We start from the raw sequence: 20,107 nt of genomic DNA on the forward strand, positions 1-20,107 counted from the left end.
AGTACCATCAACATGTGGCTATCAGGGACCTGATTAATACTTAACTGTAACATGCATAAAAGCAAAATTTTAGTGACAGGAAGTGATCAGACAGTCAGTGAAATCAGCCATTTAAATTCTTAGGACTGAGGGTAGATGGAAAATCTGAATGCTACTATCTCTGCTGTAAGAATGATCTCCACTGCTTACTTTCATTCTGTTATGTTACTTCATATGTTTTGGAGGAACTATGTACACTTGCTGGGAGCAATACTGGCCCCTAAACACGCCGCCAGACTGTTATGTGGTGTCAATTCACAAACTTCATGTGCGCTCTTGTCCAGGTGCTTCAGAATTCTAACTCTGCCATCACTGTACATATAATTCACTATAAAATTTGTTGCTGATAATACTAGCTCATTTACAAGAAACTGGATCATTCATTCGGTGAATACTAGACACAAAAAAGGTATGCACCTTGGTAAGACTTCCTTAAGTAATGCACTATTCAGCAGGTTTAATTTTCAATATGCTTCCAGCAGAACTAAAAACCACTTGAGTAATAAACCCCAAGTATTCAGTTCCAAGTCAGAAGCTTTCTCTGTGACACACTCCTACTCTGCACAACAGTTCCTGGCAGTAGTTGTTACCTTTATTCTGTAATGTGTAATTTATTTCTTTACTCCCCATTTCATTGTGGTTTATTAATTTTTGTTTACAAAATATTCTAATCATCATTCTATAAACGAAGTATTGGCTCGTTCTGTGATCAAGAGCTGTGGCTTGTATGGTCCTCAGAACATGATAAATAAATTACTATGAGTGAACTTTCATGTAGATGGAATAGGCTTCGAAACAGCAACGACAGAGAAACTGTTTTTTAAAAAAAAAACGACTTTGGCACTCACCAGCTTGAAAATGTTGAATGATGTCATTTTTAGGGTTCCATACGTTAATTGGTGTAAATGGAATCAATATAGGATCATTTTGTTGCCTGTCTGTCTTTCTGTCGCTCTGTTAAAAACCCTTTTTGTCAGGAATGGGTAGACGAATTAAGTTCAAATTTCTGTCATATAGTAAGGTCTACGGTCAACTGGTGGTGTAAAAATTGAAGCTTCATTGTCAATGCACTCACAAGATACGGGTATTTATGTCACGTATATTCATACTTGCGTACTCACTCATGACAATATAGGGTACATCCCATTGACATAGAATCCTGATAAATAACATGAAGCAAGGTTTCACATTACAAGTAAAGGAAATAATCCTAAAACTGTTTATTTATAACTGAATAACAATTTTTTTCTTTCGTTATCCCACTGTCTATCTGTCTGACAGTTAAGAAAACCTTTTTCTCGGCAACAGTAAACGCATCCAGCTGAAATTTATTTCATATACTGAGGTCTGTGGCCCCTTGGCGGTGTACAAACCTTAAGCGTCTAAGTCAATGTACTGAAGAGACTCGTCTGCTTATGTCACGCATTTTGATACTAGCCAACTGACTCATCCAAACCCATAGGGTACATCCCGTTGACCTAGGATCATGATATTTAGCGATGAGCGAGGTTCCCAGTACAATGAAAGGAAAGGAAAAAAAAATCCGAAATTTGGACACCTGTAATTATATCACACGAAAAAATTTTTTGTCCTTTTGTTGTCAGACTATCTATATGTCCTCGCGTTAAGACTCCTTTTTCTCAGGAATGGGTGGACGTACATCTTGTCTGTATCGATATCTATCACCGATAAAAAGCGTTGTAAGTAGGCTGTTTAGGTTTTTATGTTGGTAACGCCACGTAGCTCTCTGTATGAAAATCACTGACTGTGCTGTGTGCAGTATGGCTGGTTGGCATTGTTGGAATATTCACTATAGTAGTGTTGGGCAGTTGGATGCGAACAGCGCATAGCGTTGCGCAGTTGGAGGTAAGCCGCCAGCAGTGGTGGATGTGGGGAGAGAGATGGCAGAGATCTTTGAGAGCGGACGATCTGGGCGTGTGTCGTCAGGAAAAGGAAATTTGTAAGACTGGATGTCATGAACAGCGTGCCTTTCAGAGGCACAAAACAAAAAAAAAAAGGAGAGGCCATTAACCTTGCTATTGACATTTGTTTGTAGAAAGCATCGCAAATACGACACTCATACTTGAAAACATATGGTTACACTTTGGAGCTCGTAATTTCTGATATTTACTGAAATTTCTAATGAAATGATGAGAAACATTTCACATCTATTGTCTTTCTAGTTGAGAGATTTCTTTACTGCCTTAGGAGATGCCATATGGCTACTGAATGACATTTCATGCCTTGCTTTATGTATATATTTGCCTATTTTGTTTAATATCTAGTTTCTAGTTGCACTGCAGCAATGGTTGAAATAAAATTTAATAGATGTACTAATATCACTATTTTATGTCTACAGATCCATTAAATAATAGTTTTGTGATCTATATATGATCTACTTTCTTAAAAAAAAAAAGAGCACAAATAGACATTTCCCGTCACAGGAATTGCATACATAATTTTTCAACGATTTGGTAACTTTTTTAGTAGAGTGAGTTATTGTGATGCATCACACTAGTGTTAAGATCTGATATAGGTATTAGACATTTCCTATCTTTACTGTAATATTCTTTCTGCTTGAGCTTTTTCATGTTTAGATATAAGTTATTGCATTTGCTGCTGCTGTTTGCCAATCACAGTTCTACTGAATTTTACGTTGTATTAAGCCACTTTTAGTACTATTTATTTTTCTTGTTGCTGCACATTGGCTCATATTAGTTGCAATGTTGCATTTGCTTTGATAATTTAGATATACTGCTGCTTGCTTTGCCAATTTGCGTTTTTTTGTCATTGCTGTTTTTGTTAATTGTTTTGTGCTGCTGCATTGCATCCCCCCATAGTATATGTATCTGAGCTCAGTAGATATAAGTTAGCTTAAGAGGGGGTAGACTATATAAGAGAATGAGTTGCGATGAACTGGAAGAAATGCATTGAGATGTTATATAAAAAAAAAGGTTTGACAGAAAAAAATTAGTGCACAATGAAGAATAATTATTTTGAAAGAGGATATGAATAGAATACAGAAAGCAGGTATAGATAGGACTTTTTGGAAATAATGATTAACTAAGGGAGATCTGCAAGAAGTAAAGGAAGGTTTGTTTGTAAATCTAATACGATAAATACTGCAGGACCAAATGTCGCACTGAAAACAAACCCTGTCCTTTCCTTTTGTGTTATTCTTCTATGTGTTTGTGTACCCTTGTGTATTTGTGTTCTTCCTGTATTTGTGTGTTTATCTGATAAGAGTTATGTTGCAGAATTTTTCTACTACTATGATATTTACTTTGTAAAGATGTTTAGACATTATTTATTCTGTTTTGTTTTAAGTTTCATGTGTGAAGTTGATGTTTCGAAAGCTATTCTGATCTTTTATGTATTTACTTATGTCATAATTCCTGTAACACTGATGTATATGTTTATTTCTATTCTTTTGTAAAGTTTGTATTACTACAAATGTTATCTGTATTTTTATGTTCTTTAATGATGTATTTTGTACCTTTGTAATTGTATTCTTACGTTGTAGATTTGTAATTGTATAGACACCAGTTCTTCAAATTAAGTTTCATTTCACTGCACACGTTTCTGTTCGTCATAGTATATGCATAATGTGTGAGAAGTTAAAAAAAAGGGGACTGTTAGGATTTGCGCATGTGTTGATAATTCAGCAAGGGACTGGTTAACAGCATTGCTGGTTCTAAGGACATCCCAAAAAGTTTGTGAGTGCACAAGTGGTGGTTTATGGACTTGTTATATTATCCGCAAGACTCTTCGCTGGTGATGTGCAGCCGTACCGTCGTAGCAGATGGCTGCTGGCCATCTCTACAAGGACTACAGTGGGTCTGCACCTTTGATGGCACACCAATACCATCATCTCTGCAAGAAATACAGTGGGTCTGTTCTGTGACGACCTACCTACCAATATTCTTCAAAACTTCGACTGACTCTGCTGTGGGTTTGCTCCGTTGTGACCGATTACCTGTCTGCATGTCAAGAGTCAGCACTGTCTTTCCGTTGGAAGGACAATACTATTTCTTCAAGACTGCATGGAAATCCATTACTTCCGTGTGCATTTTCTTTTACTGCTCAGATTTTGAGAAAAAAACTGCAATTACTACTGTGATGAAGGATCACGACTGTCTTTATGAGAACAATTTTTGCTTTTGACCAACATTTTATCAATAAGTGTGTGCATTTGATATATTTGTTATCGTTAATATAAAAAAAACAAATAATTATTGGGTATTGCCCAAAACATTTTGTAAAATTTTTTATGGGGAGCATGGGGGATATGTAAGTAGGCTGTTTAGATATTTATGTTGGTAACGCCAAGTAGCGCTCAGTATGAAAATCACTGACTGTGCTGTGTGCAGTCTGAGGCTGGTTGGCATTAATGGAATATTCACTATTGTAGTGTTGGGCAGTTGGATGTGAACAGCACATAGCGTTGCGCAGTTGGAGGTGAGCCGCCAGCAGTGGTGGATGTGGGGAGAGACATGGCGGAGTTTTGAGAGCGGACGATCTGGACGTGTGTCCGTCAGAAAAAGGAAATGTGTAAGACTGGATGTCATGCATTCTTTTGTAGGGATTATTGAAAGTCAGATTGCGTTGCGAAATAAATAAATAAATAAATAAAATTGTGTGTCAGTTTAGTGATGATCAGAATAAGAGAGAAATGTCTGAGCACTTTCAGTTTTGCTGAGCTGTTTGAAAATCAAATAACGTAAGAGGTTTATCAGTCATTTATAATTTTCAAAAGGGGACGTTTCAGCGTCAAGATTCTCGATTTCCGAAATGGATGAGCTACCTACATAAGTTTGTACGGAACTCTCCGTGCGCGAAGCCTACCCGCTCTTATCCGGATTTTTACACAGTAAAATCGACTTAATCTGATTAATTTTTTATAACGTCGCCGAAGACGGGCGTAATGTCAGTTACTAGTTTGCCAAGACTGTAAAACAGATTATATCGCATACATTCAGTTGGTAAAGCTATAGCAAATAATAACTTTAAATTGAGATTGAAACTTTCTAAATAACATTTCAAACAAGAAACACCACAAAGAAAAAGCAAGCTAAAAATATATATAAAAATTTTATTTTGCAATAATCAATTGACACACATTTATTAACAACACGTAATTAAAAACCGTATTCTGTACACGAAGGATCTCGTTAGACAATACTCTGCTCGTGCGTCAGACGAACTAGAAAGCTTCTTTGCTGTCTATGCAAGGTCCTTCATCTTGATGGGCTTCCTGACAGCATTACTGAAGCCCTCCTTGAAATGGAACCATATGTCACTCTTCACAATCTCATCGATACGGCGACCTGCAATAAAAAAAATCATTTAGTTCACTTAAAAAAATATTGCATGTTTATTTAACACTCACATCGCGACGAGACAAACAAAATGTGGATAATGAAAGGAAAAAACATTCGGTGAAAATTACAAATAGTTCACTATTGCTATTAAAAAGAAAAATGTATTTCAAATGCTGCAGGCTCATCTTCAGGTGCTTATCACTATGCAATCAATTGTTGTAAATTAAGATTCCCGCTGGCCCTGTTAGACCAGTTGCGTGATGAAATAAGATTGACTAAAGTACAAATTTGTACAAATATTACACTGAGGTGACGAAAGTCATGGGACACATCCTAACATTGTGTCGGACCTTTTTTTACCAGACGTAGTGCAGCAGCATGACGTGGCTTGGACTCAACAACTTGTTGGAAGTCACCTGCACAAATACTGAGCCATGCTGCCACTATAGCCGTCCATAATTGCGAAAGTGTTGCCGGTGCAGGATTTTGTGCACGAAACGACCTCTCGGTTGTGTGTCGTAAATGTTCGATTAGATTCATGTCAGGCGAACTGGGTGGCCAAAGCATTCGCTTGAATTGGCCAGAACGTTCTTCAAACCAACCGCGAAAAACTGTGGAAAGGTGATATGGCGCTTTGTCCTCCACAAACATTCCATTGTTGTTTGGGAAAATTCCATGTTAACACAACCCTCACCATTATGGCGCCATCACGAAGTTACACAGTGCCTTTGTTGACAATTTGGGTCAAAAATGATTCAAATGGTTCTGAGCACTATGGGACTTAACTTCTGCGGTCATCAGTCCCCTAGAACGTAGAACTACTTAAACCTAACTAACCTAAGGACATCACACACATCCATGCCCGAGGCAGGATTCGAACCTGCGACCGTAGCAGTCGCGCGGTTCCGGACTGCGCGCCTAGAACCGCTAGACCACCGCAGCCGGCAATTTGGGTCAATGGCTTCAAGGCGTCTGCCCTATCAGCTCTTACGAACTGAAATCGGGCCTCGTTTGATCAGGCCACGATTCTCCAGACGTCTAGGGTCCAATCGACACGGCCATTAGCTAACGCACTCGCGTCGGTCCTCTGCTGTCACAGTCCACTAACGCCAGATTTCGCCGCACTGCCCTGCCGGATACGTTCGTCGTATGAACCACATTGAATTCTGTGGTTATTTCATACAGTGTTGCTTGTCTGTTAGCACTGACAACTCTATGGAAACCCCGCTGCCCTCGGTGGTTAAGAGAAGGCCGTCTGCCACGGCGCTGTCTGTGGTAAGAGGTGAAATGTATTCTCGGCACACTCTTGTCACTGTGGATCTCGGAATATTAAATTCCCTAACGATTCCCGAAATGGAATGTCCCATTCGTCTAGCTCGGGCTACTATTCTGCGTTCAAAGTCTCGTAATTGCCGACACATGCCACAGTCACAACGGATACTTTTTCACATGAACCACCTTATTGCAAACGAGAGCTCCGTCAATGCAGCGTCCTTTTATACCTCGTGTTCGCAACACTACCGCCATCTGTATATGTGCATATCACTATTCCTGACATTTGACACCTCAGGGTATTTAGTGCTTGTGTTATCAAATGTACGGACCTCAAGCGTGGATAACGTTGTCAAACATACATTTTGTGCGTTACACCGGTTTGCTTATGTTAACAAAATGGCTCTGAGCACTATGGGACTTAACATCTGTGGTCAGCAGTCCCCTAGAACTTAGAACTACTTAAACCTAAGTAACCTAAGGACATCACACACATCCATGTCCGAGGCAGGATTCGAACCTGCGACCGTAGCAGTCGCGCGGTTCCGGACTGAGCGCCTAGAACCGCTAGACCACCGCGGCCGCTTATGTTAACATTTCCAATGCCTGTGTACGTCACAAAAGTACAGACATCATACAGAATAACGGTATACCAGTTTTCTGTGTGTGTTTTCTTTTTACTATAAAACGTATCTAAAGTTAACATGACAGCTCCCTGTAGATTACAGAGGTGATTTGTCTGCTGTGTGTGGTAAGAAGAAAAAAGTCTGTCAAATTACTGAAGAAATCTATTTATTCATTTATTATGTTTTTGGAAAAATTTTCATTGTGCACAAAAATATTTCAGATGGTTGGAACAGATATAGTGTCTTCCCTTTAGTTTCTGCATGAACTTCAGTCTATCCCGGATGATGATTTGTATGTTTCTGTTTTGGTACATGGGGTTAGCCACTGTGCATTTTTCGCAGTGGTTGAACCTAAACCCCCAGCGTGCTCTTTGCGACGTACCGGTATTTGGAAAGTTCTTAATATTTTTCCAGAGTAAAACTCAGGTAATTGTTGCACTGTAATCTGTACTTCAACTTGCTACACGTTCGGGGTGTTAATGTTTGGTGTATGATATGGCTTATAACAGAAAAACGATTGTGACTGAAGGCGTTTGACCTTTCCCCTTTATTTTTTTTTCCAGCCATGTCTCCTAACAAAAACCACAATGGACAAGATTTAAAAAAGCTAGTCGACGTAGTGTAGAAATCGCCTGTGCAAGAATTCGATTAGCTACCAGCACCGCGATTACAGCTTACAAACACTGAATTCATGCGTATGTTTACCATTTCCTCATGGTTACATTTGACTTAAAAGTGGAAAAGTGATGGTAAAGAAATGACCACACAGAATAAACGACAAATTCAATTGAGAAAAAGACTGTGGAATAGAGAACTAAAAGCAGAAAAAGTCAATATCAGTACAGGAAAAAAATTTAATTTATTTTAGAGCGATGCCATATGGAGGAATAGCGAAACCCATTTGAATAATGCGTTGGGCTTAGTACTATCATATGCATTGCACGGCTTTTGTAATGTTATTAGTTACTCGATTCGAGTTGCAAATCTCACAATTATCAACCGGTGAATACATATACACCTTCTCAATTTACCGATTTGCAAAATGTTATTTATCCGACAGATTTGGCCATGCCGCAGCCGATGGGCTCGCAGAAAAACTTGTCTCCCTATTGAATCTACGTAGCATCATTGGAGTGCTCCGACAAGAACGTAATCAAAAACTGAAAAATCCCTATTTTATTATAATACCGTCACCTCTGATTAATAATCGTGATCCACGACGAATCACTGAAGGCATACTGTGAACGCTACGCCAGATAATTCAAAAGACCGCAATGTTGGGTAACTTTGATAGTGTACAGCGAAGTGGTCACATACATATTTTTTATCTGATGTAATAATTCATCCCAGCATGTGTAAACTACAGAGGTACAACACCACTAAGTACAACTTACAAGATTTTCACAAGTATGCAAGATAAAAGACACAAAACTGCGCAGATGGCATACTTGAGAAAATCAGTGTGGTTTATGACCAGATGAACAACTGATCAAACATCTGCGATAAAACAAATAATGAAAAAGTTCCATGAACATCATACAGATCTGCACTTCTTATTCATCGATTTCAAACACGTTTTTGACGCCATAAATCAGCAAGAATTATACAGAGTGTTGAGAGAAGTTGGTATACGTCCTAAACAAATAAACCTAATGAGAATAACAATGACAGAGACAGGAGCAACAATATAGTTAAAAGGACAAGTGAAAGCTTTGTGTTTAAAGACGTGAACAAGGTGATTGTCTCTCCATTATATTATTCAATATAGCCCTGCATACCGTACTAAATCAAATCAATGAAGGAGGCAGTATATTTTTTTATGAAAACTAGCCACATTTGTGCATTTGTTGATGGCATGGCAATAGTTGGGCGAAATTCCAATACACTTAAGAAACATACCTGGCGATGGAACGAACGGCATTAAAATGGTTCAAATGGCTCTGAGCACTATGGGACTTAACATCTGAGATAATCAATCCCCTAGACTTAGAACTACTTAAACCTAACTAACCTAAGGACATCACACACATCCATGCCCGAGGCAGGATTCGAACCTGCGACCGTAGCGGTCACGCGGTTCCAGACTGAAGTGCCGAGAACCGCACGGCCACACCGGCCGGCAACGGCATTAAAAATCGGCCTCATAGTAAACTAAAATAAAACGAAATATATGATATTGTAAAACTTGAGGCCAGAAGAATCCCTAAATATCTAAATATACATCGGAAATGTTTCCAAAGATCGTGCTTGTTTAGCTAGCTATGATCCTTAGTATGATGGTAACAGCACTGGAACGGCTAATAAAAGGGAAAGGATACAAGAAGAGAACAGAGTTTACTTTGTACAGCTATAACTCTTCAGAAACAACCCTGTCACCAGAAGAACGAAACTGCCTAGTTAGCCCAGTTGTCACATATGGGTAAGGGTATGGACGCTCAACAAAAAATGACAAAAATGCTTCAGAAACATTTGAACGAAAACTACTACGCGAAATTTATGGCCCAATAAGACACGAAGAAGGCTGGAGGATAAGCATAACATCGAGCTACAAGCCTTAATACAAGGAAGAGGTATAGTAAAATTTATCGCATCACACCGAATATAATGGTCATGACACGCGAAGAGAATGCTGGAGGATAGAATACAAAAGAAAATGTTGAAACGTGTGATCGATGCTGTAAGACGAAAAAGAAGATCTAAAAGAAAGCAGACTGATGATGTAATAAAGTCCGGGGTTGGAAAAGACCTGCAAAATAAATTGAGAAACATGGTTTCAAATACGAGTCCCGTTCATAAGTAATGCAACAAGTTTTTTTTTTTCTGAAAGGAAGTTAGTTAAATTCAGGATTCCGATACACATACTATTCCCGAATCTTTTGTCTACAAAACCCAATTTTTCGCCATAATCTACGTTCACTACCATGGCCTTACGTCACCTTAGTGGGAGGGCTTCCTAAGTCCGTATGGTGCCACTACACTGCTCGACGTCGGAGCTGCACCAATAACCTCATCACGCACGTACTACTTCACGTGGAGTGATCCTTCACTGGACCACACAGATGAAAGTCGGAAGGTGCGAGATCCGGGTTGTAGGGTGGATGAAGAAGAACAGCCTAATTAAATTTGGTGCGCTTCTCTCGGGTGTGCAGACTTGTGTGATGGCTTGCGGTGTCACAGAGAAGGAGAAGTTCGTTTGCATTTCTGCGGTGACGAACATGCTGAAGCCTCAGCACGCTCCAACACTGCAGGCGTCACAGCTATGCGCGGCTGGGCGGCACGCGTGAGACGGACAGGTATGCGCGGTCTTCGTGCTACGATGACAGATGCTTCGCCCAACCACTCACGATGTTTCTCTTCACTGCCAGGCCCCCGCAGACATTCCGCAAGGGCCTATGAATATCTGCGATGCTCTAGTTTTCCTCCGGAAGAAACTCAATGGCAACGCACTCCCGTTACAGACGTCATATTGAAGGCTATGGATAGCGCGGCCACTAATCTGAACTTCATAAAACTAGAAGGGCTGAAGCGGGGATATTCCACGACGTCTCACAACAAATTCCGCATTTTTCAACCGAAATGGGTGCGAAGAAAGTGTGGTCCATTACGTATTGAACACCGTTCGTAATTGACGAAGCCAAGGCTCACCATCGGCTGTGGCCCATCGGCTGTGGCGCAACAGAAGAAGAAGAAGAATAGATCAACCACAAGCTGTCCTCAACTCGTCGATTGGTTTGAACTCCGCAGTGCTTTACAAGACATCATATTGGAGTTGGTATGGGCCTGCCTTCCTCCGGCCTATGAACTGACCCATCCCAGCCGTTTATACGTGGAGCGCCCGCATCTCGTGGTCGTGCGGTAGCGTTCTCGCTTCCCACGCCCGGGTTCCCGGGTTCGATTCCCGGCGGGGTCAGGGATTTTCTCTGCCTTGTGATGGCTGGGTGTTGTGTGCTGTCCTTAGGTTAGTTAAGTTTAAGTAGTTCTAAGTTCTAGGGGACTTATGACCACAGCAGTTGAGTCCCATAGTGCTCAGAGCCATTTGAACCATATACGTGGAGCAAGGGGTCACCGTAGACTCCGAACCACGGTGCAATTTGGCATTTTTCAAATTTAAATATCATTCCCAGAGGTGAAAGAACAGTTAAATAACACAAAAAATTGTAGGCCCGATTGGAGATTGAACTCACCCAGGCACTGACCTACATCCATAAAACGACCAACATACTCATGGAGAATATTATGCAAGAGGACAAACTTTAGGTGGTGACTTATGACACGAAATGGAACCATAACATCTATAAGAAGGTGTCTCCGGAAACTGACGGCCAGTCTGCAATAAAGCACTAGTACTGTTACATCACACACTACACAGTATTAATTTGTTATTTAATTTAAGCATATTTCCCAACGTATTGAATCGTAGCATCAGTAACGGTTTAGCAGGATTGACGATCATATAGAATTAAGTAAATTGTACACCCTCTCAAGCATAATTTTTAATGCGATGTTTGCTTCCTTTCGAGCCTCTTACAACAAAAAAATTACAACTTACAGGGCTTGTAAGAGGGCAGTGAGTACTTAATGTTTTCCAGCAGGCTCCCATGTCCGGAAACATACCGTTTCCGTTCCACAGCCGTTTGAAAACATGTTTGCCTATGTCATTTGATGTATATACTACAACTATGACTTGGTTCGAGCCTCATTCACGTGCCTGTGAGTGTTAGAGCAACATGGTTGCGTACAAGTTTGTAGAATACACAGAAATAATCCTTCTGACCGGTAAAGGAAGAGCCACTTGTCTCCTTGATCAATATCGTTCTCTACAACTCCCGACTCCATCGCTTACCCTTTTCGCCACAATTACGCAACAGTTTCGAGAAACGGTACCTTCACCGTCAACGAGCGTGACTGTCCTGTTCCAAGGACACGCCACATAATGAACTGTAACAGACTGTACTGCATCACGTTGAAGAGAACCCGTCAACGAGTACGCGAACAATTTCCTTGGCTTTTAATGAGCGGATTTGTAAAACAGGTGATGTACTCGGTCACGCCTGATCAACAATTTGTAAAATGCTTTCAAATGATTATAGCATGGAAACTTTATGCTTCTGGACATGAGTTCCAATCCAAAATATTATCTACTCACTCCCCTCTACAAGTTCTAGAAGTTTGTAACGGGAATTTCCGGACACCCCGTGTAGTCACATATGCCTTATTATCAAGAACTTTCTCTGCACGTATTGTGCATGAATGCTATGGTGCCATGGAAGGTAGTAAAGAGATAGCAAAGAAAACACTCGACAAGTGTGCAGTTTGGGTGGCGATAGTCATTTGAGACGGCCACCCCTTTGGAACAACGTGATGGACTCGCCACCCGCTCACCACGAGAATACGTTTCTGCGCCGGTGATATGTTATTTTACGGGAGCTATTTGAAATATCGCCGATCCGCAGTCGGAGCGTTTCTCGCAAGTGACGGAAACCTGGAAGAAATCATTTCCAGAATGCAGCATCAACTGGGCCTCATGGAATAGTGGGCCAATTTAAACAAGATAACTATCAACCTCATCAAGACCATGGGAAAGATGTGTGTCCACAATCAAGCAAGCTTCCGCAAGTCGCTTCCAGATGCAATTTATGCAAGTTGTCTGGCTTGGAAATATCCCCATCACGTCGACTTCCGCAAGTTTCGCCGTCTTCCAGAACCAACTTCCGCAAGTCTGTGGAAACAGTTTCTTGCAATTTCCACCTTGCTGCAAGTACTTGCCTAACTTGTCTACTCAAACTTGCAGATGTTTCGTGTCTGCAATAGCGACATGAAAATGTCAGTGCCATAAGGAGAATGGCGCGAAGACAGATGCGCCGAAACAAATGTACCACTGGAATCCTAAAAGTATCTACATATAATTAGCCACCGTCAGCGAATAAGCGCGGAATGGTTGGTTAGTGCCTTTGGGGGAGTGGACCAAACAGCGAGGTCATCAGTCCCATAGGATTAGGGAAGGATGGGGAAGGAAGTTGGCCGTGCCCTTTCAAAGGAACAATGCCGGCACTTGCCTGAAGCGGTTTAGAGAGATCACGGGAAACCTAAATCACGATGACCGGACGCGAGTTTGAACCGTCTTTCTCCTGAATGCGAGTCCAGTGTGCTAACCACTGCGCAACCTCGCCCAGTGGCGTCGAATGAATTTACTGATTGCTTTATTCTCCAGACGGGGAAGTTGAATCTCATACAGACGTCTTTGAATTTTAGCTGATTTTTAAATGTTAGCATGAACATAAATGTATTACATTTGTAATAAAAGTAATAAGTACTGTTTGCAAAAATCGACGAGTAATTGAAAGTTGATCTCTTGTTGATACAGAATGCCACATTTTAGTATTCGGTTTTCGAATATTTGTTGTACAATATACGACATGTGTTCGAAATTTGCATACGACGTTCTCAGAAATATTTTCATCTGAGCGAAGTCTTCTGATTTTGGTTCATTCAACAGGGCATTTTAATACCTAAAATGCGTACGCCTCTATATTCATATATTGATCCAAATATTTATTTTTCTCTAGCTTCGTTTTCTGTCACGATCGTTCTTGAGTAATAATAATAATAATAATAACGCAACAATTGTGGTGGCTGCTCTGGTTTTTAAGCACGACACTACAAACTTCTACTTTCCTCTCTCACGGCGCAACTCTTGTGGAAACACTTCTACCAGTACTTGTGTAGAAAGTCCCTGAAATTAACTTGCCCAAGCGGCTTGCAGAAGTAATCTTCCGCTAGCTTTTGTTCTAATGTAAACACCTTAGCAAGTGCTTGCAGAAGTTACTTTGTACTTGCTCTGGACGCGCGCCTCAGTACTCTTTACGAAACGAGGACTCATCCCGTGCGACCATTTGGAAAAAAAGACTATGCGCGCACACACACACACACACACACACACACACACACACACACACCTTGTCACCGAGAAGAGAAATGAGGGAATGAAAATGATGAAACCAGTGATACCCTCCTTTAAAAATAAGGAACTGAACGTTAAAACAAAATATTCAACTCTACGGATAACGGTAGAACAAAGCGCGTTATACGCTCCAACTCCGGGTTAAAAACCCTTTGGAGTTAATTCTAAGAATCTCCAAGTCCTACAAAACACGTGTTTGCTATGGGCATTAGGAGCCCGTTAGTGAATACTCACTGCGGAATTCCACGAAGAGCTGCAAGAAAAATGCCTCCAACGGAAAACACAAGACGAGGCACAAAATCGAAGACTTACGTGGCATTTTTTAGACAATTTGTAACAGTAGGGACTATTCAACTACAGAGATGGCATAAAAGCAGAGTACCACGAGCGATAGTTCAGTTATAAAGAACATATCTAACAATGAGTCATCCACTCAAACTCAATATTAACTAAACTGTGCCCGAATGGGCTTCGGAAGACCTAACGGTGCCGACCGACCGCCGTGTCATCCTCAGCAGACTGGCATCATTGGACGTGGATATGGAGTGGCGCGGGGTCAGCACATCGCTCTACTCGCCGTTGTCACGTTTCGTGACCCGAAGCCACTACGACTTAGTCAAGCAGCTCGTCAACTGTCATTACGAGGATGACTGCGCACCGGTAGATCAACAGCAGATGGCGGCCCATAAGGTCACTCATCTAAGTGCCAACCACGCCCGACGGTACATAACATTAATAATCTGACAGAAACTGGTGCATCCACCATGTTCATTGACCGTTTATCCAAACTACCATAGCCCAATAAAATTAACAAAATACGAGGAATACGAGGAAGAGGAGTCATACGAGTTCCCAGGCCCTGACTCAAAAGAGAAATGAAAGATTCTACCCTACCTTACGCACAAAGAGTAAAATTGTCAAAGATGATAAAGTTTCAGTTAAAACACAAAAAAAAAAAAATTTGGAGCGTCAAGGCGTCAACTCTGTACCAGGCGCCGCGCACATTGCACAGGTCGGCACTACGTGCGGACGAGTAGCGTACCACGTTGAAAACCACGTCCACATTCAGGCGAGGGTAGCTTCACCAATGCCATATCTGCACGGCAAACATGTATGCGCCGCAGAAACACGACTGTCATTCTCTGGCGTCGGTCGGTTCCGGTCCCAGGGGATCGCAGTTCGCAGCGCGCACAGAGCGAACCAGTGAGCGAGCGAACGAACGAACGAACGCGGGGAGCGAATTAGGCAGAGCAGGGCGTTATCTCGCCCTCTCTCTTAATCGCTGATTGGTTTACTCAGACCGCGAGAGCGCGCTCAACTTAGCAGAGTAATTATTCGGTGTAATTACGCATGACAATCCTATCAGGGCGCACGACCGCGGGCATACGAATCTCATTAGCTGAACAAACGGACGCAAAGGAAATACAATAACGGCTGGTGACGCTAGACAAACAGCACCACTAAATTAGACAAATGCGCCGGGCGCAGAGCTCGCAGGGAAAGTATAATCAGTTTTACGGAGCTCCCCAACTGTAACTGACGGCGGAAAGAAGAGGAGCTCTCGGTTTAACCGCGGCCCGCCTGCGTTTACATTCCGACTCTGAGGGGCAGGACCTATTAGCCGTCCTTCCGCAGACGTGCACCGGAATTAGCTGCGACTGCAGTTTCAACTAGGTCCCTTAATAAGGCCGCCGTAATATGTTATACTTGCGAGGTGGCCACTGGCACGCCAAACAACAGGAGTTACTAAACGCACAGCTACTTCTGTAATGTGAAAGCAGTCGTACGGCCTGTAATAATTTTTACCCTCAAAACATTACCCCATTTTTATTGCATTCGTGGATGGTGCATGGGAAGACTAAATTTGTACAACTGACTTCGTATCGTAAATAGTGTAACTATTTCGTAATGGTTTCACGTCGCAGACAGAGACAGATATGAACATCAGAATGTCTTTTAATCCATTTCCTCTCTCCAAGACCTGTTCAAAAATTATTACAGTAAAATATTCACTTATACATGTCTATATTAAAACGCAACACATAACTTACTACACTACTGGCCAATAAAATTGCTACACCACGAAGATGACGTGCTACAGACGCGAAATTTAACCGACAGGTAGAAGATGCTGTGATATGCAAATGATTAGTTTTACATAGCATTCACACAAGGTTGGCGCCGGTGACGACACCTAAGAGGTGTCTCCGGACTGGAAAGAGATAGAAACATGTGCATTGTTTTAAAATGAGGCCGCGTTCATTGTCAATACGTCCCAGACATGGCAGCACCGTACGGCAGATCGAATTTTACCGCCAGCGGCGAGTATGAGAACTGTTTTAAATACTTAAAATGGCGACGTTTTCCTTACTTGAACAGTGTGCAATCATTCGTTTTCTGAATTTGCGTGGTGCGAAACCAATTGAAATTCATCGACAGTTGAAGGAGACATGTGGTGATGCAGTTATGGATGTGTCGAAAGTGCGTTCGTGGGTACGACAGTTTAATGAAGGCAGAACATCGTGTGACAACAAACCGAAACAACCTCGGGCTCGCACAAGCCGGTCTGACGACATGATCGAGAAAGTAGAGAATTGTTTTGGGGGATCGCCGAATGACTGTTGAACAGATCGCCTCCAGAGTTGGCATTTCTGTGGGTTCTGTGCACACAATCCTGCATGACGAACTGAAAGTGCGAAAAGTGTCATCCAGGTGGGTGCCACGAATGCTGACTAACGACCACATGGCTGTCCGTGTGGCATGTTGCCAAGCAATGTTGACGCGCAACGACAGCATGAATGGGACTTTCTTTTCGTCGGTTGTGACAATGGATGAGACGTGGATGCCATTTTTCAATCCAGAAACAAAGCGCCAGTCAGCTCAATGGAAGCACACAGATTCACCGCCACCAAAAAAATTTCGGGTAACCGCCAGTGCTGAAAAAATGATGGTGTCCATGTTCTGGGACAGCGAGGGCATAATCCTTACCCATTGCTTTCCAAAAGGCACTACGGTAACAGGTGCATCCTACGAAAATGTTTTGAAGAACAAATTTCTTCCTGCACTGCAACAAAAACGTCCGGGAAGGGCTGCGCGTGTGCTGTTTCACCAAGACAACGCACCCGCACATCGAGCTATCGTTACACAACAGTTTCTTCGTGATAACAACTTTGAAGTGATTCCTCATGCTCCCTACTCACCTGACCTGGCTCCTAGTGACTTTTGGCTGTTTCCAACAATGAAAGACACTCTCCGTGGCCGCACATTCACTAGCCGTGCTGCTATTGCCTCAGCGATTTTCCAGTGGTCAAAACAGACTCCTAAAGAAGCCTTCGCCGCTGCCATGGAATCATGTGTACGTCTGCAGGACGATTACGTCGAGAAGTAACGCCAGTTTCATCGATTTCGGGTGAGTAGTTAATTTGAAAAAAAATCGGAGGCCTTAGAACTTGAATGCACCTCGTACAATGTGCTGACATGAGGAAAGATTCCAGCCGATTTCTCATGCACAAACAGCAGTTGACCGGCGTTGCCTGGTGGAACGTTGTTGTGAAGCATCGTGTAAGGAGGAGAAATGCTTACCATCACATTTAGGACTTTGATAAAGGTCGGACTGTAGCCTATCGCGATAGCGGTTTATCGTATCGCGATATTGTTACTCGCGTTGTTCGAAATCCAATGACTGTTAGCAGAAGGAATCTGTGGGTTCAGGAGGGTAATACGGAACGCCGTGCTGAATCCCAAAGGCCTCGTATCACTAGCAGTCGAGATGACAGGCATCTTATCCGCATGTCTGTAACGGATCGTGCAGCCACGTCTCGATCCCTCAATCAACAGATGGGGACGTTTACAAGACAACAACCATCTGCACGAACACTTCGACGACGTTTGCAGCAGCATGGACTATGAGCTCGGATACCATGGCTGCGGTTACCCTTGACGCTGCATCACAGACAGGAGCGCCTGCGATGGTATACTCAACGACGAACCCGGGTGCACGAATGGTAAAACGTCATGTTTTCGGATGAATCCAGGTTCTGTATACAGTATCACGATGGTCGCATGCGTGTTTGGCGACATCGCGGTGAACGCACATTGGAAGCGTGTATTCGTCATCGCCATACTGGCGTATCACCCGGCGTGATGGTACGGGATGCCATTGGTTACACGTCTCGGTCACCTCTTGTTCGCATTGACGGCACTTTGAACAGTGGACGTTACACTTCAGATGTGTTACGACCCGTGGCTCTACCCTTCATTCGATCCCTGCGAAACCCTACATTTAAGCAGGATAATCCACGACCGCATGTTGCAGGTCCTGTACAGGCCTTTCTGGATACAGAAAATGTTCGACTGCTGCCCTAGCCAGCACATTCTCCAAATCTCTCACAAACTGAAAACGTCTGGTCAATGGTGGCCGAGCAACTGGCTCGTCTCAATACGCCAGTCACTACCCTTGACGAACTGTGGTATCTTGTTGAAGCTGCATGGGCAGCTGTACCTGTACACGCCATCCAAGCTCTGTTTGACTCAATGCCCAGGCGTATCAAGGCCGCTATTACGGTTAGAGGTGGTTGTTCGGGGTACTGATTTCTCAGGATCTATGCACCCAAATTGCGTGAAAATGTAATCACATGTCAGTTCTAGTATAATATATTTGTCCAATGAATATCAATTTATCATTTGCATTTCTTCTTGGTGTAGCAATTTTAATGGCCAGTAGTGTATCATGATGATGTTTATGTTTGGATTGTGGGGCGCTCAACTGTGGGGACATCAGCGCCCGTACAAAGTCCCATTTTTTACACAGTCCAATTTTTCTTACACAGTCCAATTTTTTTTACACTGTCGAATTTAGCCACAGTTACGAATGATGATGATGATGAAACGATGAGGACAACACAAACACCCAGTCCCTGAGCAGAGAAAATCCCCAAGCCGGCCGGGAATCGAACCCGGGAACCCGTGATCCAGAGGCAGCAACGCTAGCCACTAGACCACGAGCTGCTGACAGATTTACTGTGACTCCCTCGTAAAAGGACACAACGGAGTTACCTCGGGTAACGTAACCTGTCCTCTTGCTGTGGTCAACAGTAAAGAAACAGAAACACAAGTAAAATGTACAGTGGCCGTTGAGTCCATCGTCTTCAGTAGCAGGTTTGCGTTACTAGGTTGGTGTACAACATTGTAGCGTTATTGTTCTGATGTTGGTATTCTGATTGCCTTGTCTTTATTTATGGAGTGTCATTTTTCATTTGTAATACACTGTTGCTATCTGAGATTACATATTATCATTTGGAGATAGTGAGCGGAGCTGTGGACGCTATAAAATGGAGTACCAAGTGGAGAAACCGAACATTTCCGACACTATCTTCTGTTTGAGTTCAAATAGAGGTGTGACAGCAGACGTGGCAGCCAGAAACACTTGCGCCGTGTATGGACTTATTATCATTGGACAGAGCAAAGCAAAAAATTAGTTTTCTCGTTTTAAGGAGGATCGTTTTGACATTAGTGACTCACCACGTTTAGGAAGACCTTCGTGGTTTGATGAAGATCGTTCAAACGCATTAATCCACAATGATTCACGTCAATGTACTCGAGAACTTGCAAATGTGATGAACAGTGATCATTCTACCATCGTGCGACATTTGTATTCAACGGGGAAGGTTCAAAAATTGGGTGTATGGGTACCGCATGCTCTAAGCCAATATCACAAACGTCAGCAGTTGGCCACACGTGCATCTCTGCTTGCTTGTCAATTGGCTCCAAAACAACAACGGCCATTCCTATACTGTATCGTTATTGCTGATGAGAAACGGTGTCTGTATGCTAACGTAAGTAAAATAAACGAATGGCTGAGCCCAAACAATGTTACAACTCCCCGAGCA

General features: G+C 42.4%; 1 protein-coding gene across 2 annotated transcripts in view; it reads right to left on the reverse strand.

The window, feature by feature from the left end:
- Window positions 1-5,111: 5,111 nt before the first annotated feature.
- Window positions 5,112-20,107, reverse strand: part of LOC126234697 (chromosome transmission fidelity protein 18 homolog) — a 511,528-nt gene continuing 496,532 nt past the window's right edge. For both annotated transcript variants that reach the window (XM_049943438.1, XM_049943437.1), the window contains exon 20: window positions 5,112-5,366. In XM_049943438.1, the coding sequence (XP_049799395.1) occupies window positions 5,263-5,366 (104 nt within the window). In that variant the 3' untranslated portion in view covers window positions 5,112-5,262. The remainder of the gene's footprint in view (window positions 5,367-20,107) is intronic.

The sequence above is a fragment of the Schistocerca nitens genome, chromosome 2, assembly GCF_023898315.1.
Source record: "Schistocerca nitens isolate TAMUIC-IGC-003100 chromosome 2, iqSchNite1.1, whole genome shotgun sequence".
NCBI classification, from domain to species: Eukaryota; Metazoa; Arthropoda; class Insecta; order Orthoptera; family Acrididae; genus Schistocerca; species Schistocerca nitens.